This window comes from Agelaius tricolor, unplaced genomic scaffold (genome assembly GCF_023055355.1).
Source record: "Agelaius tricolor isolate 1412-34295 unplaced genomic scaffold, bAgeTri1.0.p SCAF_3, whole genome shotgun sequence".
In the NCBI taxonomy this organism is placed as follows: Eukaryota; Metazoa; Chordata; class Aves; order Passeriformes; family Icteridae; genus Agelaius; species Agelaius tricolor.
Genome location: NW_027269263.1, coordinates 21022611 through 21047232, shown reverse-complemented (window position 1 = coordinate 21047232; position 24622 = coordinate 21022611). Strand labels below are relative to the sequence as shown.

At 48.5% G+C, this 24622-nt stretch overlaps 1 protein-coding gene across 3 annotated transcripts; it reads right to left on the bottom strand.

Annotated features, from left to right (window-relative positions):
• Positions 1-556: 556 nt before the first annotated feature.
• On the bottom strand, positions 557-19881 carry L3MBTL2 (L3MBTL histone methyl-lysine binding protein 2). Of its 3 annotated transcripts, none has more exons than XM_071422982.1 (17): positions 19767-19881; positions 18088-18355; positions 17742-17875; positions 16880-17003; positions 15875-15954; positions 14468-14585; positions 14004-14138; positions 13244-13332; positions 10271-10502; positions 9483-9562; positions 8802-8906; positions 6875-7022; positions 5970-6052; positions 4055-4289; positions 3296-3361; positions 2251-2373; positions 557-1427 (listed from the first exon to the last, which is right to left on the bottom strand). In XM_071422982.1, exons 1-17 carry the CDS (start codon positions 19875-19877, stop codon positions 1318-1320), a joined length of 2241 nt encoding a protein of 746 aa, XP_071279083.1. In that variant the 5' UTR covers positions 19878-19881; the 3' UTR covers positions 557-1317. The 3 variants fall into 3 exon arrangements, with proteins under 3 accessions (XP_071279083.1, XP_071279084.1, XP_071279085.1); XM_071422983.1 differs by having other exon boundaries at positions 16889-17003; XM_071422984.1 differs by lacking the exon at positions 3296-3361.
• Positions 19882-24622: the final 4741 nt, after the last annotated feature.

Sequence of the window (24622 nt, the reverse complement as noted above, 5' to 3'; positions counted from 1 at the left end):
TCTCATGAGGCTTAACAAGACCCAGTGCAAGGTGCTGCACCTGGGTTGGGGCAACCTCCAGTATCAACACAAGCTGGGGCATGAAGGGATCAAGGACAGTCCTGCCAAGGACTTGGGGTTACAGGTGGATGAGAGGCTGGACATGACCCAGCAATGTGCACTCACAGCATAGAAAGCAAATCAAGTATCAAGAGATGAGTGAAAGCATCAAAAGCAGCATGGCCAGAGTGAGGGAGGGGATTCTCCCCCTCAGCTCTGGTGAGACCCCACCTGCAGTGCGGCATCCAGCCCTGAGGTCCTCTGCACAAAAAAGGACATAGACCTGTTGGAGCAAGTCCAGAGGAGGCCACCAAAATGATTAAAGGGATAGAACACCTCTCCTATGAGGAAATGCTGATAGAATTGGGATTGTTCACTCTGGAAAAGAGAAGGCTTCAAGGTAACCTAACTGCAGTCTCCTGATACCTGAAGGGAACATACAGGCAAGAGGAGACGAGACCATTTACAAGAGCATGCAGTGACAGCACGAGGAGGAATGGGTTCAAACTGAAAGACAGTAGTTTTAGATTATGTATTAGGAAAAAATTCTTTACTGTGAGGGTGGTGAGGCACTGGAACAGGTTGCCCAGGAAGGTTGTGGATTCTTCATCCCTGGAAGTGTTCAAGGCCAGGTCGGATGGGGCTCTGGGCAACCTGGTCTAGTGGTAGGTGTCCCTGCTCACAGCAGGGGTACCGAAACTAGATGAGGATCTTGAGATCTTTAAGGTCCTCTTCCAACCCAAACCATTCTATGAAAAAAGGTCTCACTTCTTCAGCAGGCATCATCATCTCCTTTTGTTTCTTCGCCTCTTTCCACTCTTCTTGTTCTGATTTTCTTGGGGTTCGCAGCACTTAGACCAGAGAGCACAGCACCAAAGTTCTACAGGGGCAGCTCCTTTCCTGATACGTCCTGCACTCGTCACTTGTCACCTCCAGCCAAAGCTAAGAACTCAAACTGGCCTTTTTTGCTCTGGTAGCATCTTTCCTTGTTTTGAACTCCTCATCCAAAAGGTGCCTTTAAAATCAGGCATGCACAACTACAGCAGCCGCCCTGGTCATGCTCTGCAGCACACCTGCAGTCTTCCTGCTGTTTCCTAGGGCTTAATATTACAAGTCTGGAGGAAATTTTCTTGCACACCAGGAAAGCAGAGTTACAATGCCACAGGATGGTCTGCTTTAAAAAAGGAAGGCCCTTTTGGTCCTCTGTTTCCCTTTGCCAGGACCTTCCCTAAAGAGCCACAAGGTGAAGCTGCTGTGGCAGCTGTGGAATGTTCCAGATCAGTCTGTGTCCTCCTGCTTTATGCTGCTGATGGGAACAGGAAGCTCTGTCTGTCCAAATTCTGCATCTGAAGGGTCAATGGTTTCTTCTTTCACCCGCACAGCAATGACTAGCAAGAGATAGAAAGAGAGAGGGGAAAAATAAGTAAATAAAATCAACCCATGTTGACTAGCATTATCTGCAGCACCTCCAAATCAGATCTGTCCATGCAGATACTTAAAATGCCTCAGGCCCTGGGGCCAGCCCACTCCCTGAGGGTACCTCACCACAGGCAGCCTTGTCATGCCACTGCAAAGCTATCCATGGTCATAGCAGCAACCAGGATGGGACTAAACCCTGGCAGCATTCAGTTGCTGGCCCCCAAGAACAACTCCTAAGGGATGATGACATCCAAAGCTGATGTCATCCATTTTCAATCTGCCTGGGCTCACATTTAAGGGGAACTTAAATGAACAGGAGGGACCCTTCATGACTCTCCAATCCACATGTGCACAAGGCACCTCACCTACCCTCCTTCCCCCTACCCGCTAGGGTTGGCAAGTGACCCAGCTGCTCTTCTGGTCACCACAGCATGAGAGGTTGTGTTCACATGCTGCAACAGCCCTGCTGGGGATTGCGATGAGACAGCCAACCCCTGACATATCCACTTCGTCTCTCCTCCCTGATCTCACACAACCAGGCCCTCAGCAGGCATTAGCAGCATTGAGATTTTGAGCAGTACTGGTCCCATCAAACCTTCTCAGGAAGCAAACCTTTCCAGGGAAAGCAAGCAGACGCTTTCTTCTCCTCTCTGGAGTGTCTCTGGAGGAGTACGGAAGGACATTTGACATGCTGCTGCCTTCTCCTGGCTGGGGGTGCCCATGAATATTGGCCAAGAGGGTGTATGGGGAGAGGTGGATGTGGCTGCAGGGTAGAATAACTCATTCCCTTACTCTCATCAGGTGCTGGCTCTGGCAAAGCCTGGCTGGCAGCTTTTGCTTCTCGTTTTGAGTTCATGGCAGAAGGCTTCTTGACAGGCTGCTTGACACTGCGGGCTTTGGCAGGTAACTTTTTTCCTTAAAGAGATAACAGAGTATGAGCAAAAGTGTATTTCTTTTCCCCTGGAAAATCAGCAACCCTGCTCCTCTGAGAAACCACAGGCCAGGGACCAGCACAACTGAACAGAAAGCTACATGGTCATTAGCTGCCAACTGGTTATGAAACAAAAATGGCCTACTTGAGAAAAATTCTATAGTCATCATCTCAAAATATGCTCCTTCATGTTCTCCTTCATTAAAGGCAAGGCACTTCAGCATGTGTTTAACTTCCAAGGAGCAGGTCCTCTTGGAATCAGTGTGGAGTCAGCTTTGCTTACCTGAGTCTAGTCCTAGGCAATGAGCATATTTGCTGCAAGGTGCAGACATTGTAACCATAATGTTCTGGTTTTTAGCTGACCTTTTTATTTAGGTTGAAAATCTTTATATTCTTTGGATGTACTTTCCCCTCCACCCCCCAAGAAGGAATTTCTTGTCTGTCTACATGATTTGCCACAGCTACTGCAACAATGACAACAACAATGACAAGATGAAACAATAAAAGTATTTCTACTGGCCTCTTCAGCCATCTTAAGGCTTTCTTTCCCTCAGCACAAAGCAGGGTTGCTCTCCAGCTACCCTCCAGCTGCAGCAAACATCTCCCTCCAACCATGGACACAGTAGTGAAAGCAGCACAACCTCACACCTGGAAGCAAGTGCCATATATACCTCAGCCAACAGAAAACAGACTGCAAAACAGATCCTTCCCGCACACAGCTCTCTGCTCTTTAGGTAACAGGGCAGGTAAGAAGGGTGAAACTGTGTTGGTAAACCCACAGCCGACTGAGGGCATCCACAGCAAGACAAGGCCTCTCTCTCCTGCTCTGATGGGACATGGACAGGGTTCCTCTAACTGGGCCCAGCCTGCGAGCGAGCGGGAGGGCACTAATCAAACATCACTCACTCTTCTTTCCATAGGGTTTCTTCCTCTTCTTGGGCACCTCCTTGGCCTTCGCTGGAGCTGTGGGCTCTGTCATGGAGACGAGAGGGAAACGAAAGCCAAGTCCCATAACCAGTAGGTAACTGGGATGAAGTGACATAAGCGAGAAACAGATATACCCGTCCCCCCAAGCCAAAGCCCTCTTCCCAAGACAACCAGCTGAGGGGAAAGCAAGGCTCTAGTGCAGTTGCTGTCTGTGCTTCCAGGTGAGGGCCCAGAGCGGCAGGCTGGGGCAGCACAGGGGAGAGAGGCCCAGTATAGACTTGGTAGGGGCAGTAAAGAAACAAGATTTGTAGTTTGAAACAAGAAGGAGAACATCTGCAAAGGTGAGGCAGTGGCCTCCCTGTGACAAGGGGAGGAACGAACTCTTGAGATGATGCTCTTACCTTTTATAGACAGAGTCAAAGAGTTGATGAAGAAAGGGAGCATGGGGCAAGTTCCTGCTGCTATCTGGCTAAGGTTATAGCTATTCTTAGTAAAAGGGAGCTGTGCAGGGATAGGACCACCTGGAACTCTACCCAACTTCCTCAGGAGCAATTCTCTGTTGGTGGGGGGAACAGAGCCAATCTCAAAACTCAGGCTGTTTTCTCCCTATCAAGGCTCCTCCCTCTGCCAGCTGCTCGAATGTGGCAACAGAGGAAGATTTCTGGTAGCCAGTGCAAATCAAGGAGGAAGGAAATCTTTATCTCTAACATTAGAAACCACAGTAAAATCTTCACTCACCTGGAACCACTGGTGGTTGAAGCTGGTAGCCTGTCAGCTCACACCACCCCACAGGATAAATGTCTGGAGACTCGCAGTCCACCCACTGGTCATACTCATTGTCCCAGCCATCAAAATGGATGCTAAGGAGACGCTGGACTACACGCTTCACTGTGGCCACACAGATGAGCCGGGGTTCCATCAGGTCCACTGCCTCCACCTTCATGCCTGCCTTGAAGCCATGGTTGGGACAGTCCTGGGTGCATAAAAATTAAAAAAAACTAAAAAGAAAAGCCAAGGCCATTGCACCCATATCTGGCCAACACCACTCTCACACAGGCTGGCCTTTAGTCTAGAGCAAGCAGACAACAAGCCCATAGATCCAAAAACAGATCCAAGGCCAGCTGTGTCCTCAGTCAATTTCAGCCCAGCCTTTAGAAGCAAGATCCTGCTGTGGGGGGAGCAGCAGTTCAGGAACACAATCAAACAATTACCTGACATACCCCTGGGAAATCAGAAAGGTCAGCATAGGCCCAGGTGCTGCAGCAGTTTTGTTGATGTAAAGCAGCCCCAACCTCCACCCAACATGCCAGCCACACATCCACAGGCAATGAGCAATGCAGAGCCCACCAGGAGCCTGGAGCTCACAGAAACACTAGAAAGATGACAGGTGACACTCAGAGGGACCCACAAAAGGCAGGACACTGATGTCCCAACTCGGAGAGTACATACTCCTGAGCTTTTGAGGTCTCCCTAAAGTGCTGTCAGCAAACTGCAGCCCACTAGAGACTGCATATATTGTGTGTACTGCATATTGTCTGTCCTGACTTCAGGAAGACTTTTGACACTGCCATAAGAACCTCATAGAGAAGATGATTGAACTATACAGGCTGGGTGCAGATGCAGCAAGATAGACTGAAAACTGGCTGAGTGACTGGGCCAGGAGGATGGTTATTAGTGGCATGAAGTCTAGTTGGAGGCTAGTAAATAGCAGTGTACCCCATGGGTCAATACGGGTCAATACTGGATCCACTCCTATTGAACATCTTAATTAATTATCCAGATGACATGTCAGAGTATCATGTCAAACCAAGCAAGCTTGCCTGTAGTAGAAAACTGGGAGGAGAGACAGAATATACTAGATGGTTGTGCTGCCCTCCAGAGGGGGCAGCACAAGCTTGAATCCCTTGACAAGCTGGAATCCCCTATCTGCAGAGGAAGAACCCCAGGCACCAGCACAAGCTAGGGGCAGACTGAGACTGACTGGAAAGCAGCGTGGCCAAAAAGGGCCTGGGAATCCCAGTGGACATGAAGTTGAACATGGGCCAGGGATGTGCCCTTGGGACAAAGAAGGCTAATGGTAAGCTGTTCTCAGCAGGTCAGTGGAAATGATCCTTCTCCTCTGCTCAGTACTGACAAGGCCACACCTCAATTGCTCCCTGGTACAAGGGAGACAGTGGAGCAAAGGGCCAGGAAGATGATGAGGGAACTGGAGCATCTTTTGTATGCAGAAAGGCTGACAGAGCTGTGATTGTTCATCCTGGAGGAGAAAAGGCTCAGGGAGTACCTTATTTATGTGTTTAAATGCCTAAAATGAGGGTGCAAAGATGGAGCCTGATTCCTCTCAGTGGCTCCCAGTGCCTGGACCAGAGTTAACAGGCACAAACTGAAACACAGGAGTTTCCCTGTGAACGTCAGGAGACAAGTTCCACCATGAGTGCCAATGAGCACTGACACAGGTTGCCCACATGGTTGTGGAGTCTCCATCCATCTGGACACAGTCCTGAGCAACATGCTACAGGTGACCCTGCTGTAGCAGGGTTGTTGGACAAGAAGTCACTTCCATCTCTGTGATCTTGTGACAGCCAGAGCTATTGCAGTCCTCCTTGCTTACTCCAAGCATCCCTACACATCGTTTCTTCCTGGCAGCACTCACCGTGTTGAAGAGCCGTGATGGAGCAGGTCTTGATTTGGTCTCTTCCAGGTAACGCTCCCAGTTGAATGTCTTTGCTTCATACCCTGCAGAAGGAAGAAACACTAAGAGGTAAAAAGGCAGTCACTGGGTAGACCAGCTGGGACAAAAGGCAGAGTAGGCAGGAAGGAGGCATAGCAACTGGTTGCAGAGCAGGTCAATGAACCTGCATGTACAGCCTGATCTTGGACATGAACCTAGTGCATGGATTCCATGGGAGTCCAGCACCCCTCTCTGCAGGCAAATACAGAGAAAAGCAAGCTGCAGCTCTGAACATCTGTGTCAGCCACAGACCCAGAGAAAGGGGAGGACCAGCAGCAAGAAGGAAGTAGTATGTTCAAAACACACCACTGAGACCAATATTTCTTTCTCCCATCAGCAGGAACATCAAATGAAGATGGAACAGCACTACACAAAAATGCTGCAACACAGAAATTCAGAGCAGGCCTTTTCAGGTATGGCTAGATGAGGCAGCAAAAACACTCCTAGAGTGATTGTCTCTTAGGAGTTTGAAGAAATACTCATGTCAGATCTATTCATACAGAAAAGAATAGAGATGACTGTGGACACTTAAGTACTGATTCCAGCACCAATGGCTCTACTTATACCTTCCCATCCTCCTTGTCCTTTAAAAGCTTTTATTCTGTTCAGTTTGGGGATCATACACCTCTGCCACTGATCTGCCAGGAGCTAACCAAGACTTGGTATATGGGCTTAAAAAGCCTGGCTCTCTGAACTAGCAGTCTTCCTGAAAAACAAGTGGATTGGAACCTTGTTTTGATTTATCTGAACCTGACCCCTCTCAGAAACGCACCCCCCATAAAATTCTGCATGCAGGTTTGTACCACAGGGCAGAGTCCAAATCTCACCTTTTGGAGGGGTCAGTTCAATGTTGTTCCTCTTACAGAAGTTGGCAGGGAAGATGGCGTGTGAGGAGGCGTGATAGCAGAACCAGTCAGAGCCATCATCAGATGTTGCTCCATCAATGCTGATCATGAGATACCCATCCAAGAGAACCTGAGATGGGAGTGAAGGCATGAGTAGAGCTCTACTTGCTCTAAAGCCTCTCCTCCTCTCAAAGGATTCTCCCAAGAGTCCCCCCACATATCAATCACAATTGCCACTAGATAGTAAAATCCAATGTTATGTGCCCCAAGCTTCTAATATGTTAGTCAACACAAGCTAATCCCCAAAGCAGCAAGTTCTGCAGGACTGGGACCAACACTAAGAGCCTTGTGAAAGGACTATGTGAAAAGCTTTAAATGGTCAGCTGTTTTGGTTCAAATTTATTTTATTGATTCCTTGTTAAGTGGTTTGTTCTGTTATACCCCCATGTTCTCCCCAAGTTAGTTTACCCCTCGGTTTTACCCTCCCTCAAAGCTGTCCCTCATGCCATTCCCCACCCCTTGTTCCAGCTCTTTCCCTGCCTGTCAAGGCAACCCAGCCCCTTTTGTTCCACTTTAACATGGGGCCAATCCCTGACTGCAACACCCATTTGGCATTCCCCAGCTCCTCAAAGCCCCATTGGCCCATGTGACCCATCTTCTCCACCCTCCTATCCCAATTGGCCCCAGACACTTGATGTGATCCCCTCACTCCTCCCCTGAGGATTCCCTTTTGGTTAGCTGTTTGTATCCAGCTCCTGACTTGTATCTGTACAAAACTGCTTGCACAGGAGTTCCCAAGACTCTTTGTTTCTGATCCCTTTCCTTCGAATAAGTGCTTCCTTCAAGATGAAGAGCCTCCTCCTTTGTCCTCTGCCTGGTCCTTGCCATGGCTTGTGTCTGGCACCTTCGAACAAGTGGCTCTAAAGGTTCTGCCTCTGGTAAATCCCTGTACCAAGGCAGTTCCCCACTCTGGGCGTGGCGCTGGAGTTCTAAGAGCTAGCCCATGCTCCGTAAGTAACACGGCAGTCAGGAGCTCTGTTCTCCTCCAGAAACACTTCACTAGCAGCCCAAAAGCCCTCTCCACAGCCAGATTATGAATTTGTTACTGGGTAGAAGGGAAGGAGCACCACCCTTGGATTTGCTACTTCATACAGCAACAAGACTTGCCCCTTCCTGTCACTCACTGGTAATTAGCGCCCACTAAAGGCGATAGGCATGCCTGTCCCAAACTCGTCCATTTCCAAACCGTGGCTGAAGGGAACATTTTACAAGACACAAACAGCTCTCATAGCATCCCACTGCCAAACTCCCAAGTATTAAAGTCCTTAGTTTGGGTTCTGTGAGGGCAAACAGCTTCCTGAAGAAGCAGGAAAAGCCCAGATGAATGCTATACTTTCAACATTCAACACAGTTCACTGAGGAAACCTGGGCAAGGAACTTACTTCTTTACACTAGCAGAAGAGTAGAGCTTACAACCACCTTGTCAAGAGAGACTGAAGGTGACATGTCCATCCTCATGCCATTTCCCACATGGAGGTCACCTCACAACTCTTCCCTTCTTTCCACAGGGGCCTCTCTATGCACTCTCAGAACTGGAGAACAAATCTTCCCTACTGCATGCCCAATGGTGGAAAGAGCATGGTTGCCAGTCACACACCCTGGGCACTAGCCTGCAGACCAAGCATGCTCATCTTCATGCTGTCTGTTTAAATACACATGGATAACAACTTGTCAGAACTCTGAGGTAACCCCCCAGTTCCCTCCACACATCAGCTGTCCACCTCTCTTGACAGCCTTCTCTGCTCCTCCATACAAAATCTTACCCTGGCTTATTAATTTGAAAAGAGCTGAGGAGAAGCTGCATTATGCCAAGCAAACACAGCAGACCCCTTAGGCTCACTGAACTTACCTTGCAAACAGTGGCCACACAGATGTTGCCCAGATTCAAGGGGTCAATGGCTTCCAGTTTCATGCCTCGCTCAAACCATCCACCTTCAGAGTAGACAGCTCGTACCTAAGGGAGACTCTGGTATACCATGTGCTGCCAGGGGTGTGGGACAGTCCCATCCTGACACTGAGCACAGCAAGTACAAATAGGATTTGAAACTTCACTTGGTTCAGCTTGGGAGGGGAAACCAAAAATATTACAAGAAATACAAAGGGGCAGCCAAACCAACACTATGTTTGTGTCGGCAACCTTTTGCCATGGCTCTGGTCAGTCAGAGAGCCAAGCCCAACTGCTGCTCCACAACAAAGCAAGCTTCCTTCTCATCTCAGTCCTTACCAGCATGATCCAGTTCCTTGTCAGGACTGGTCTCTCCCATGCAATCCTCTTCCCTCTCCGACTCAAAGCTCCCTTGCTTGCCCTTCGATTGAGTGCCTCAATCTGTCACTGTCCTTTAATTCTTTCAGCTTTCTAGTTTGACTGCTCCTTCTTAACAACAGCCTTGACACCCCAAAGACCTTACTGCCCTTAGGTATAAGAAAGACCACCCTCAACAACCCACATGGCAGCATGTATGCCCAAGCAAGGAAGTGCTATCACTGCTTCCTTCTTTGTGACCCCCACAGGAAGGCAGACTTGTCCTACCTTCTTAAACAGATAGGGCACAGCATCACAGTAAATCTTCCTGAAGGTGGGATGGTTTGCCATGTCATTACGTTTTTCATCTGTGAGGAATGGAAGAAACACAGAGAGGTAAAAAACCTGCAGCAACTGCAGTAAGGAAACAGACTGGTTATTAATTTTCCTGTGAGAGCTTAGCTGCTATAAACCCCCTCAATATGAGACTATTCAATAAAAAGAACAGGTCAGTCCCTCTACACTTCTTATAAAACGGGCTGTGATGAAGGGCTTGTTCAAAAGCAGATGGCTCAGCTTCCTGAGAACTATTGATAACACATGCAGCTATAATCAGCAGGGAGAGGCAGGAATAGAGACACAACCAAAAGGATCAGCAGAGCTCAAGTCTTGCTTTTTTCTTTGTCTTTTTCTCTGGCAAAGTAAGCCAATCAACAATTCCTCTTGGTAAAGTTCAGAAAAACGTAACCTGATGGCATCCAGTGTTACAGAAGCCAGCATGAATTTCCTCAAAAAAGACGACAAACATCTGTCACGTTGCAAAGTCAGCATTCTCACACTAAGGGGACATCTGCTTCAGGTAAGAAACCCTACAGTCCCCTGTTGTGACCTGTGATCACAGGGCTTTTATCTATCCAGATAAAAAACCAGCAGACACAAAACTAAGCAGACTTCACCTGTTAGGTCTTAAGACAACTGCCTCACTCCCAGCATGTCAAGACTGGTGTCACCAGCAGGGTGCAGGCAGTTCCCAGCAAATCAGAAGATGACTGCAGTGGCTGATGGCTGATCCTTACCTGTCTTCTTTATGTCATGGCCGACTCTCCGTGACCAGCCCACAGGATGGATAAGGGGACTCCACATGTGGCACCAGAAGTCATCATCACTGTCACCATCCTCATAGAGGAGTCTCAGTCTGCCCCCAATGACTGTGTCCACCACTGCCATACGTGTCTGGGACACGTGGTTCTTATCCACCACCTCGACCCGCATGCCCTGCCGGAACGGGTACTTCATGCTCTCTGCCATCTGGCAACAACCAACAGAGGAGGTGAGATCAAGCACAGTTCTGCAAACACTTCAGAGAACAGCTTTCCCCACTGACATGCACCCTGGAACAGCCCAAAGCTGACTAGGAAGGGACAAGTAGCTGGCAGCCCCAGAAATGACAATGTAGTTGGGCACACACGCTGGGTCTCCCTTTTGTCATGTGGACTCATAAGAGCTGCCCCACTCCAGCCCAGCAGCAACGCCCAGCCACCACCTTGTGTGAATGCTCTCAGTGAGAAGTTCTGTTCACAAGGGACTGAGTAAGGAATGGCGTGTGCCTGTTTCAGTCATTAAAGTTTTGAGGCTGCAATTAGTTAGAGGTGTAGTTTCCCAAAGTGCAAGAGGATTCAGTTGACTTCAAAAGAGGTCAGGTTCTTATTTTTACCTTTTTATTCTGATCAGAGGTTGAACTACATGATGATCTATCTCCCAACTCCATATCCAAAGCCAGTTACTCTGCAGACTGACCCAAAGGGACAGTGGAGTCACTGGCTGCTTTCTGACTTTTTTTGAGACCTTTGGTTTGCTCATACAGCCTTGTCCTACTCATCACAAATGCCCAGTGGTGTTTATAGAACCTCCGACATTTTGGAACTGTGATCCCAAGATGCCATGCAGCAACTAGGAAACACAAAATAGATACCCAAACCAGCCTACACCTGAATCCAGAAGAACTTTTAAGTTAAAGTCTTCCTCTTCCACTTCCTGTTTATTAGGTGGGAGTGGAGATGCTAAAGGGAGAAAGACAAAAGCAATGTCTGTTTCCCTCCACCACTTCCCTTTCAGCTACAAGCTGGGGCCCAGGAACAACCAGCTACAAACACCCTCCTAACTTTCTGAGAAGTAACATGAGAAGCACTAACTACATCCAGATCTCGAGCTCAGTGTCATCACTTACCTTGCACACAGAAAACCCTATCACTTGCCTTCCTGCCTGCTGTCTCTGGGACGGTCTTCCTTATCTGCCATTTCCAAAGCTCCTAGCCACAGGAGACCCTCTTCCCTCTAACAAGGTCTAATCTCAGCACAGGCTACACAAAAACAATCATGAGAGATATAGAGATCCAAGGCCATGGCACTTAAAGGAAGCCTGTGCCCTTCTGTGGTGGTTTGACAGGAAATATGTTTTCTGGGATGCTGTGGTCAGGCCAATTAGGGCTCAGATTTTAATACTGGCACCTAATGTGGCCATTGGGACATTGGATCAGCCTCTGAGAACACGGGGTTAAAGCAGGGCTCTGCCCTGGGAGGCTCTCTTGGGTTCCGGTCAGTGAAGGGTTCAGAGCTCCCCTGCCCGGCTGCGGGCTGGGCGGGGCAGGGGCAGCCATGGGGCCGGGTGAGGTAGGCCGGGCCTGGACAGAAGGGAGGGGAAGGCCCCTGCAGGATGGAAGGGTGGAGGAGGAGCACTGAGAGGCATCGGGCAGCCACCACCCCCTCCCAGGAGAGACAGAGAGAGAGCCTGTGCCTGTGCTTGGCCGGCCAAGAAGAAGAGGAGGGTGCGAGAAGGTGCCTGGCAGGGCAGCTGTGGGAGTTCTGGACAGACAGAGCCTCAGATTTTTAACCCTTTTCTTGGATGATGGAAACCTTACAAATGCTAATCCTCCTGGAGCTGAATTAGAAGAGAGATAGAGATGAGATAAGAGGAAATGGGCCACGAGAGAAACAGAGAAGAACTCAGGTGGAAGAGATGATGGAGTAGCTTATGCTGGACTCTTTTTGTGTAGCCATGGACAGAACCATGTTCCTTGTGATACAGGGACTGCATTCTAGGGGGAGGCAATGCCTCAGGACCAAGAGGGTTCCGTGTGGGTACCCCTCGGCCCCAGGGGTGAAAAATATGGGGGGACAGATGTCCCAAAGTTGAGACTGTGCCTTTTTGGAGTGGGACGAAGCATCCTTAAAAGTCGACCCTAGAAGCAGCTCTGGTCCGTGTTCAATGGTGAGAGCACTGGACATGAAAGGAAGAGGTCACCATTGGCACAAGAAGGACTCCTTCTCCTCGTGATGAACTGAGGATTGAATGTTCTGAAGGGTGGTGCTGGACCGAGAGTCGATGATTTGGGGGATGTATTGTATTGGGAATTTGGGGAGGAGGAGGAGATGTATTTGTGAAGTTTTCATTTTCCTTGTGTGTTTTTTTTTTTTTTTTCCTTTCCCTTGTACTTTAGTTAATATTTTTTTTTTCCTAAGTGGGAGCCTGCTTTGCTTATTCCTGGTCACATCTCACAGCAGAAACCAGGGAGAGAGTATTCTCATGGAGGCACTGGCATTGTGCCAGTGTCAAACCATGACACCTTCTCACTCCCTGCAGGCTGCTTTGCTACCAACACTGAAGGCAAAGTTTTTTGACTCTCAGAGCTATTCCCTGGCACTGAAACAGGGGAGGGAAAGGCCAGGTTGGAGCTGCACTGGACTCTCCCTTCAGACAAACCTCATCCCCAGTATTTCCCAGCAGATCATGTGACAACAGCTTTTAAAGCCTGCCTATGACCCAAAGCAGAAACTGTTGTGCTGAGAGGGCATGAAGGCCGTGCCATCCATTACCCACAGCATCATGACAAGTATCTAAGGAGCATGTGGAAGCACTCACTGCCCCTGCCCTGCCTAGGTTTCAAGGCACACAAAAGTTACATAGATCAGAACCAGAAGAGGCATGCTGAGCACATGTCTTGACTTCAGCTTCATTTCCCCCATGCAAAACAACAGCCTCCCATGGTTACCTTTATATGGAAATCCACTGGGATGGTCCTAGCTCCCACCAGTTTTTTCATGAGGTAACTTCTCCAGTCAGTGTACTTGGCATGGATAGCTACATGTGAGCAGGGAAAAAGTCCATCTTTATGACCAAAATAATTACAGCACCATGCCTTTCATGTCTCTGACATTAAGCAGCACTAAAAGGCACTTTTCACACTCAGATTCTGTACTCTGTTTTGCCAGGTTGCCCCGACATCTGGCTGAAGGGATCACCATTACAGAATGAACTGGGCCAAGCAGACACTCAACTCCATTGATCTAGATGAGGAAGTAGTAACAGAGCAAAACACATGAGTCATACCAAGCAAATCTCAGCTTGCCAGAATTCCACTAAACTGGCATCCCTCTCTGAACTGCTAGCTGTGCAGGGACTGGAGTCACTGCACTTACCAGAGATGTTGCCCAGGATATAGGACCAAAAAGTTCCCCCAAAGTTCAAGTCCAACCACCATGTGGATTAGAAGGAAGAAAAGCCACCTGCATTAGCCCCCACAGCTCTGACATCAGCTCTGCATGCAGCATCCCCAGGTCAATAATAGGGAGATGCAGAGGGAGCAATCCAAGCAGTCTCCACTTCCCAAACTCAAACTGCTGCTTGTAACTCAAAGTACAAATGGAGCTGCAGTGCTACATGCAGTGGGAACATCCGTCCCTCTGTGCTAGGCATAAACCAAAGCTTCTCCATGCCCAGGGATATGGTGACCCCTCTTGCCCCATACTCACTTTGTGGTGGTACCAGGATTTTGCTGTTGATGGCACACCAGCCAATGGGGTGAATATCCACTGTGCCCAAATTGCACCAGAAGTCATGACCAGCATCATTCTCAAAGCCCTCATATCGCAGAAGGGCCCTGTATCCTGCCAGGACAGAGCAGACAAACAAAGGCATTAGAGGCCAAGAATTTGGCACCACAGGCTCAGTACCCACAGCATGGCCTTCAGTACTCTGCATAGGTCACCAGAGCTTCTCCAGCAACTATTCCTGCAAATTGACCAGCAACCAGAAGAGGAACCATGTGCTGGTTTCCTCTCACTGCCACACCATGGTATTTCCTGTTCCAAAATCTCTCAGCAGTTGTAGAGCTCCAAAGAGCTGCTGTTTTCCTTGACCAGCTACCCTCAGCTCTCTAAAGCTTCCCTCAGAGCTTAGCCATGCCCAGCTGTCAAAGATTACTTTGGAGACTTACCTACAATCTGGATGACAGATGCAATCCAGTACACACGACTGGGGAGCACAGCATCACTGTTCAGCACTTCCACTTTCATACCTTTCACCACATCATCCCACTGATCAAAGAGCGGCACCTGAAAGATGGAGGCAGCCATTGGGGCAGGGAGAGGGATGTGGAAATCAGAGCAGGATTTAGGCCCTTCTAGCTTTCAGAGACATGTCTTAGGCAGCTACACCTTCACCTTAGACACAGGCTTGCATGCCTTACCCCTCCTGGACTTGCCAACATCTTGAAATACAGTTGAACTGTCCCAGACATCTCAGTGGGATGTTTACTGAGGATCCCAAAAGGCAGAATACCATACAGCAATACTTAACTGTTTCACTGCCAGATGTCCTATTATTCCAAAGTAGCTGCTGCCATTCCTCTATGGCATAAAGATACCTAACAATGAGGATACCTAACATGTCTGCCTAACCTATCATCAAGAAAAAGGAAATGCTGTCAGTACTATCAGACAACAACTCAAAAGGAATATAACAAGTCTTATAAAAATTGGATATGTTGGAGGTGCAGCTACTGCCAGGCTCACATGAATTGAATTCCTCTCTGCACATCACCCTGGGCTATACTCAGCCATACAAACTGCAAAATTAGCTTCCCACTATCATCCCCAGTCAGAACTAATTCTGTTCCCAGTCAGCACTAAGTCATCACTACTGATGCCTGGAAAATAAAATACATCTTCCCAACAATGTTAGAGTCAATATAAAAGCAAACTTTTACTTGAAAGCTTTCAGGTACACAATATGGCAAAAATCACATGTGGTATAGTAAGTCTACAATTTTGATAAGATTAGTTGATTAGTATACTTATCATATACTGTCCAGGTAAAATGTTAGTTGGTTAGGTAATAATTCCTGGGGTTCTGACCCACTGGAAGCAGTCCAGAGGTTTTGTTTGCCCTGCTTTTGTTATGTCTGGTTCAGATTCTGGTTGGAAAACAGAATGTCCTTGTAGTTGGTTCTGTTCTTGGAATAAGACTGCAATACTTCTGAATGTGTTTATTAGGTTAGCTTATTGTTCCTACATGTAGGGAAGAAAAATACTAGAAGGTACAGTCATGCTTTAGCAATCTACAAAGCTACAAATATATGAAAAACATAAAAAGCTAAAAATGATAGGCATCACTACCAGCAGTGTTTCTACCAAGTCCCCCTCTGCTTCCTTCCCCCAGAACTCCTGGACCCTTTGTGAGACTCCCATTCTCAGCTGCCAGAAACCCCAATTCCTTTCTTTGCATCACCAGGTCTCAATAACCCACTGCTGGGCCTCTGCTCACCTCCTGTCACAGGAGCACAGGGGCCCATGCATAGGACATGCCCTGTGTGCCCTGCCATGCACAGCAAAGTAGAACTCACATGTTTGAAGCAGCTGACAGGAGCTGCCTTGTAGCCATGCTCCTGCAGGTACTTTCCCCAGTCAAAGCCCAGGACGAGTGCTGCAAAGAGACATGAGAGCAGAAAATCAGATGAGACACAGAACAGGCAGAGATCAGTTACCTCTGGACTACAGCCTGCAGCCTCCAGGCACTAGGACACAACACACAGGGACTATGCATTCCACTGCATTTTCTCTGGTGGGAAACTAGACCCTATGTGAGTGCATGGTCACTAACACCCACAAGAGGCAAAATATATTATTAATCAATATTTGCTGTCACTTGCTTTTGGGGGAGCAGAAAGGGCAATAAAAGGGGTCAAGTCCAGCCCAGGGTTAAAGCACTCCAGGGAGAGTGCATTCTTTCAGGGTTAAACCACTTCACATTTTGGTTTTCAGCAGCAACACTGCAGGGTCATATCGGCAGCAGAGGGTGCTGGGAAAATCAGAGATACTAACTTGAGAGATTAATCCCACAGTCCCTTCTGGTTGCAGGCTCCAGCAGCAGTCTGCTCAGGGATCACTCCCTGCTGCTGCCATGCCCCAGCCCTCCCCTTTCCCTTAACACAGTAAGTTGCTGCTTCTTCAGCTGCAGTGACTGCTTATTGCTCAGAGTGATCACTGAGTGACTCAGGGCAAATATAACTCCCCATGAGCAGTGGGGCAGCAAATCGTTGGGGGAAGCAGGACACCTTTAAGTCACCTTTGCCAGCAGAAGTCAGCACCTCATGGGACTGGGACCACAGAGCTTACACTCCAGGTCAAGTCATACAAGGAGTGAGGATGAGGCTACAGCAGTGGATGGGCAGGAAGAGGAAAAAAAACATGTCCTGTGTTCTGCCAGCTTGTGTCAGAGTGATCCACACACATTGTACAAGGCAGTGCACCAGAGAAGAGGAGGAGGACTGCAGAGCTTAGAGCCCTAAAGCTGTCCCCATTTCTGTGACTCCAGCAGCTGCACCTCCTCACACCTCACCTACACTCACCATCCTGACCTGTCAGTGTCCCATCTGCCAGCTGTCCTGTGCCCTGCGAATGGAGGAAGGCCCCGATCTTGGCTGACCAGGATGCCTTGTGCAGAACTTTAGCTTTCTTTGTTGGTGGTTTCCCCTACAAAAGAAGGAACATTAGAAACATTAATGGCACAGGAGACTAAGCCACCCCCTGCAACTGGGTATTTATCTCTTCCTTGGGACAATTTCCAGGCTACTACAATATTTATTAACGCTCACAGAAGCGTTAATACGTACAAGAAGCGTACAAGAAATGGCAGGTAAAATACCAGTGTGTCCTTTCTCAGCTATTAGGGAGCACCACCTTTAAGCTGTCATGCTTTCTCTGGGGACTTCAGGCAGGAAGAACAAACTGGGAAAATCAGTCCGATATTTAGAGAGCAACCACCTACCCCTACATACAGGCACATCCTGCTTCATCCCCAGGAAATCTCACAGAATTATAGACTCTCTCTGAAGAGCTGGAAGTCTGCCTTCCTAAAGTTCAGGAGCATGACTTTACTCCTTAGCTGACCTATACTCCTCAAGACTGCAAATTCCACCTATGCATGACCATTGCAATTGGAGCCACTGCCTCCAGTCTTGGTATCCCCAATTAGTTCACTTACCTTGGTGACCATCAAATCTACTGTTGCATTCCCTCTGCTACAGCTGTCTATTCCCTGGCTTAAGAAATTATCCCCCATGCATTCCAGGAGTCTCCTGGATTACCTACAGCTTGCCATGCTACTTTTTGCAGGTATAGGGGTGGTTGAAGTCCCCCAGCATGACAAGAGTGACAAGAGCCTGCGAGCACGATGGAGCCTGAGAGCCAGCAGGAAAGGTTTAAACGCACCTGCAGTCTGGCCAGGATGCTGGCCTTTTTGGAATTTGAGGAGTAGCTTCTGGAGCAAGAGACGCTGCAGAAACGTTTGGTCTTGGAGAAGAAAGCCTCCCTGGTGCCCACAATCCCACACATTTCGCACACAGCTGCGAGAAGGAAGGCCAAAAACATGAGGATTTAGCAGAGTCAATTCACTACAATGACAGAGCTGAGACCAGCTAACCATTGTTATACAGAGCAGATCCCCCACACAGCCCAGAAAATGCAGTGTGAATCCAAAGCTGCTCCCAAAGCATTCCCAAGGTGCAGCCACACACCTTTCACTGCCCCTGAATGTTTCAGGCAGCACAGGCAGTACCTGGCTCGGAGCCACTGTCTTCTGTGAGCCGGCCTGTGGATGGCTGGTGCATGGGAGAGGCTGAGAGTTCTCCAGCTTCCCGCTCTGCCACCTCATCATCACTGGACTCCTCCAGACAGGAGCTGCTGTCACTGCCCATGCTGCTGTTGTAGCATGTGAGGCTGTCGTAACCCCCAAAGATGTCCAGTTCATCATCCTCCTCATCGTCATCACCTTCCTCCTCCACCCGCTCCAAAGATGAAGATTTGTGGCAGAAGGCAGACACCAGCTAGAAAAAGAGCCAGTTTGCTTTAAACCAGACATTTTACACGCCACTGCACAATAAACCTGCCTTTGCTGCTGAGGGAGGCCCTCTTGGGCCAGGGGGTGGCCTCAGGGCAGGCAAGGAATCCACATAACCCCAAAGGCAGGATTCTGAACACCTTCCTCCAGACAGGTCCCTTCACTGGTATTCCACATGCTGCATTCTGCTTCCCAAGAGCAAAGTGCCACGGGGCTGTTGCTAGATAGAAAGCAGCTTGAGGAACATGGAAAAATACAGGGCAAAGCACTGCCTTGCTGATGAAGGACAGATGAGACAGATGTGTCCTTCCAGGCAATGTTCCCCCCAACACATTTGCACAGCACAGCAGTGCAGACACCGTGACAGTAAAGCCAGCACAGACTTCCAGAACAGAGCACAGGCTGCACGTTCCTGCCACCACAGCTCACAAGACCAGCACAGCCTGGAAGTCAGCAGGGCGGTCCTGGAGACAGCTCATGTCCTCTGGAAACTGCACAGCCCACAGCTGACCTTGGTTCAGAAACTACACCAGCAGGAGGCAGAACATTTGCTATTGGTTTTTGCCTAAAACCAGATGCCCCCACAGCTAAACATCTTCACTGTCTCTTTGTACTCGCTGTTACAGCAGGAGAGCTGCAAGGCAGAGACTGAAGAAAGAGCACAGAAAAAGTGCGCCTCAGACTAGAACAATCTTGAACCAAGCTCCAAATGAGCATAAAAGAAGCAGGGAAAATGTGGTAGCAACTCATGAAAGAGCAGTAAGAACTCAGCATCAGCACAGGAAGCGATGGAACAGAAAGGCAGACACAAACAGCTACATGAGGCAGGAGGATACCATTGTTCCTCCAAGTAGGCAGCAACACAAGATCAGCAGCAAGCCCATCACCTTCCTTTGCTAAATTCCCTCTGATCCCTGGCTCCAACTATCATTACAGACACGTGGACAGGAAGATCAGACTTCACTCACTGCTGTCTCCCCGCATCCTCCCTGGCTTTCGCACAAAACAGACCCAAGGTTCCCAGGTTACTCCCTGAACAAAGAGTTGCTCTCCTGCGGATCTAGGCCCTCAGGCAGCATTCCTGACCTCTGAAAGGCCTGAACTCCTCTAAAAAAGAAAGATTTGCATCGCCTTCAAGTCCCTGTGTGGGTGCATTTTACAGCAGCTCGTAGGACGTGAGCACCATTGCACCGTTACTCTTCCACAACAGGTGAGTGAAACTTGCGGACACCTCACAATCCCCAGGGCTGCCAAGCAAGGGCAGCATCACCCGGAGCCTCCTCGGGAAGCTGAGGGCGACGCAGGGGCCCATCCCGCCGGGATCAGACGGACCCACCGCCGCCCCCAGCAGCACTCCAGCCCGGGCCCCAGAGGAGCCCCCGTCCCGTCCCGCTCACCTCTGCCCGGTCCCGCTCCATTGCTCCCGAGACGCCGCCAGCCCGCCTCATGCGCGTGCAGAGCGTCCCCCGTGAGCTGTGCGTCTGATTGGCGAGAGCAGCGGAAAGCATAGCCAATCAGCGGGGAGTTTGTTCCCGCCGCGCTGCCCGCGGGGCACGACGGGAGCTGTAGTTCCTTTCCCGCAGCCATGGCGCCTCGTGGCGGGCCTGCCCAGGAACAGGCTGGGCCCCGGTGCCGTCTCCCGACTCCTGCTTGTGGTTCGGGATTAGCCCACTCGGTCCCAGAATGGCTCGGATTGGACGGTACCCTAAAGATCATCCAATTCGAACCCTCTGCGGAAGGCAGGGTCATTTTTCACTAGAGCAGGTTGCCCAGAGCCCCATCGAGCCTGGCCTTGAACACTGCCTGGGATGGGACATCCACAGTTTCTCTATGCAGCCTGTGCCAGTGCCTCACCGCCCTCACAGTAAAGAATTTCTTCCTGTGTCATATCTCATTTTGCCCTCCTTCAGTCTAAAACCACTACCCCTTGTTCTGTCACTACCTGCTCGTATAAAAAGTCAATTTTCCTCCTTTTTATAATCCCCCTCTGGGTACTGGAAGGCTGCAGTGAGGTCTCTCCAGAGCCTTCTTTTCTCCAGGCTGAACAACCCCAGCTCTATCAGCCTGTCAAGAAGCTTATGTAAAGGTAAGCCCCTGGAGGCAGTTCTATTTTCCACCCTTTTATTGTGTTGTCACTGTCACTGTGTTGACGTTGTAGGAGAAAAAATACATATATAAAGAAAAAACGGCTGTACTGAGTGTTCCTAGTCTGTATGGACTTTGTAGTGAGTGGCTGAACAAATAATGTGTGAAGCACAACTGTACAGTCTTAGCTGCAGGTGGGAGTAAAGCAGCATGAAAAAGGTTCATTCCAAAGGCTCACCTTATACATGGATTGCTCTTCCAGACAATCCAAAGGCTCTAACATGAGGCTACAGCCTGTTATAAACACAAAGGAGTGTCACTATCCATATGAAACATGCTGAGAATCCAGGGTGGTGGTCACAGCCTAATTACAGGGGGACAGTGTTGGGGAGCTGGCAAAGCCAGTCTGCAGCTTGATCAGCAAATTTCCATAGCATCAGGGATCCTCCACATTCAGGTTTTCCAAACAGTCCTCCAGCAATGTTAAAAATATAAAATTGCTTTAAAATAATATAGTTAATAATGAAATAAATAATAATGACTGTTATTCCCTAGTAAATACTGCTGGACATTGCACGGCATGGCAGACAGCAAAGCTGTTTCCAGAAAAGCCACAATCCAAAATTAAAGGCTCATTAAGTCTTTCTACTGCAATAATCTTTCATGGAACACGTTGTGAGCTCTAACTGGTGTGCATCCCCTCCTTGCTCCCTTCCCAGGGTGGAACAAGCAGCACTGCTCCCTTAGGTCACACACAGGCTGGCTCAAGGCTTCTTGAAGGCTTCAGTAGAAACGAGTCCTGTGCTGACACAGAACAAGCTTAAAAGGCAGGCCCCACACCACAGGTGTTCATTTTTCATTGCAGTTCTAAATAAGCCTTTTCAATAAATAATAGTATTTAAATGTAGTATTTAAATGAATCAATTTTAGTGTGAATCAAGTTCAGCTTGATTGAGGAATACTTATATTCTTTTCAATAATAAAAACTCTGTTATATAACAATAATCATAATAGTTCTGTAAAGCCAAATCCTTTCTTTAGGGAGAGAACAGCACTGACAATCTCAGGTAACTAAAACCCAACACTTAAAATTAGACTTCACTTTTCCCATCTCCTCCCCTACTGCTGTTCTGGGCTTGGTCTGTGTTTTAACATAATCTGCAATAAAAATTTTAGCAGGATCAGTATCAAAGGGCTGCTCTCAGGTGCAATGACAGAAGGAGCCCTGGCTGCAGTGGGAGGATTATTGCTGTAGGACAGGGGCCAGGCTTCTTCCTCAGGCACTCAGCTCCAAGGTGCGCAGCTCTTGTACTTCAGCATCTGCTCTGTCCCTCAGTACCACAACTTCTTGGAGGAGCCTTGTCTCACTGGCTCTTTGTGCTTGTACTGGGACTGTCCTCTCCCCCATGCTCTGGGATGCAGAGCTCATGTTCCATGTCCCCAGGCTTCATAAATTCATCTGCTGCTTCTCCAGAGCCTCCTTTTTCAGTTTTCTACTTTTATATCAAAGAGCTCCTGAGAATCCTGGTGCTACAGGGGCCTTTTTTCACTTCCAGCACTAAGTGGCAGCCATTTGGTTACAGGCCTTCCAAATTCTTGTGTGCAGTGGGAAGTGGCATTCATAAGGCTCCTCCTAGCTGGCACTGTGAAAAACCAAAAGACTTTGAAGGGTTTAATTTTTGTCATGAGCACTGGGAAGGGAACCATTTTGAAGAAAAAGTATTTATAGACATGTAAGCCTTGGCTATACATTCATGGTACTGTCTTTGAAAAAGGAAAATAGGGGAGATGAGCATGGAAAACCAACAAGGAAACAGATGGAATAATAGAAGAAAACATACTCTCCTTAACCTTTGGCAGAATAATTTTACCAAGGTAACGATGAAATGAAGAGAGGTGTGTCCTGCACTATGTAAGAACAGGCAACAGCCTACTTGCAGGTGGGAGATTTGAGCAGTTGCTGTTTTCTAGATCTCTTTCGTGGGCTGAGGAGCTTGCAGAAAACCTTTGTCAGATCATCCTTAATGCTACACTAAAGTTCTTTCCACATTTACAGCCACTTGTCACTGTCACAGTAATTGAACAGTTTGTATAGTGAACAGATAATCCAACCCCAGACCCCACAGGTGACCCAGTTAAGGGCACGAATACTAAGTTAGCCTGTCCTTCCTTGCTATTTTACTACCACATTAAATCTGTCAATATATGTCAACACAACTCTACATACAAATACAAATGAAACAGTAAATTATTTTTGTATAAATTTAAAAAACTCAAACAAACAAACAAGCAAACGAAAACCCCCAAACCAAAACAAAACCCCAAAAAGCAGCTACAGCCAGTTCCAAGGCTATCCTGACAAGGAAAGGGAAGAGTTAACTGCCTAGGAGATAAATCTCAGTTTGAAGTGCTTATCCTATCCCAGACCCCCAGGAAATCTGGCTTTTGAGAGCTGAGCTGTGCTGCCTCTCAATCCCTCTGCAAGCTTTTCAAGGAAGACATGGGGCACCACCATGTCCTGCCAGGTCACCTTCCCCAGCAGAAAGGGCAGCCTGGAGCAGTAAGTCCAGCTAATGGCAGAAGATGTCACACCATCCACAAGGCCTGACACATAATATGCAGTTTACCAAGGTGGAAATCGCTTTACATATCCTTTCCCAAGTCACAGTTAAGGGCTCTCTCTCACTCTTTGTGGTGACACAGGAGAACTGGGCCCACCTGACAGAACAAAAGGCTTGAAATCCTTCAATACAAGCTCAAACTGAGATAATAGCAGGCAAACAGAAGAGCACTTGAGGTCTTCCCCCCCCCCCCCCCTTTTTTTTTTTTAATTTTTTAAAATTTTTTTAAACTCGTGAGTTTGGAGTTCTGACTTCTGGTGGCTGTAACTCAAGCTGTGTGGTTACAAGCCCTGGCAGCGTGGGTGGCAGTAGATCCAGGTCACACCTCAGGCTGCCCTGGCTTTCCATCAGCAGGCCTGGTGAGATATCCACTGTATGGCTCCCAAAGTTTTGGTCACCACAACATTGTACTGGGAGCTCATTTTAGTGCCACACTGCTGTGGGACAGCAGAGACAATGAAAAGCAAAAGTGAAGAGGAAACAGAATGAAAGACTCCTTGCTTTTCAGGGCAGCAGAAGCTCTGCACTTTCAGCCAAAGGATCAGGGTTGACAAAGAGCTTTCTTCTGGTAATGACCTTTCAATTCCTGCTATTGCCCTGGGGACTGCAGGGACACGAGGAGAAGCAAAATACCCACTGCCAGTGCTTGTGATTGCATCCCACATAGCTCTGTGCTCCCAAGATACGCCAGAGCCTGCCACCAGCCAGCACACCTGGGGAAAACCACAGCCTGAGCTGGGCCAACTTCACCAGGAGCAAGGAAGGGCTTTAAAGATGACTGAGGGAGATGGTGCCAACAGTAATTTCTCCACCTCCCCAAATCTACCACATTCCTGACAACAGAGAGAGTAGACTGGAGCCATGGCTGATTGCCCATCAGCTACTCACAGCAGCAGTCACAGGACAGGTTTCCCTTCCAAACACCCAATATCCTGGGGAGTTGAAACCAAGACCCTGTTCTAAGGGAGTGTAACTGAAGCAACTTGAGCAAACCAAAATGCCAGAGCACAGTCAGGCAGGCAAATGCTGATGCACATGCAACACCTGCAAGGCTGACAGAGCAGATCAGTAGCTCACCAGCCATGAAGCAAGCACAGATGCTGCTGCAATCCCTGTGGATGGAATGTGTTGTGCTTTTACACTTTCAGGGACCAGGCTAGGCTGTGTCTCAGACTGGGATCTATGGCACACAATCTGCTTTGACAAGCTGAGAGAAGAAATGGCTCCTTGGGCAAGCTGGCAGATACCCCAGCATTGTATTGTAGGAAGGCAGCTGCTGAGAGGGTTTGTAAAAATAAACATTCACCAGACAGAGCACCCTGTGGTTGGTCTTCAAATAAAAGCTCCTTTTTAGGGTAGAAAGCATCACACACCTAGGCAGAACTGGTCATAGGAGCAGACTCTTCTGACTGCTGCTGTCTTTCACTACAGGATCTGTTCCAGAGTGTCCAGAGAGGATGGGCTGGAGTCCTTGAGTTTGGCTGAAACTGGAAGCAGCAAAAAGACCATCTTGGAAACAGGAGGTGGAGTTTCTTGCAGAGAAATTG

Coding starts and splice junctions, on each gene's coding strand:
- L3MBTL2 (XM_071422982.1), bottom strand. CDS start 19,877: ATGCTTTCCGCTGCTCTCGCCAATCAGACGCACAGCTCACGGGGGACG. Junction 17,876..18,087: donor AGACAGTGGCTCCGAGCCAG/GTACTGCCTGTG, acceptor TCCTTCTCGCAG/CTGTGTGCGAAATGTGTGGG. Junction 17,004..17,741: donor GCATCCTGGCCAGACTGCAG/GTGCGTTTAAAC, acceptor CTTCTTTTGTAG/GGGAAACCACCAACAAAGAA.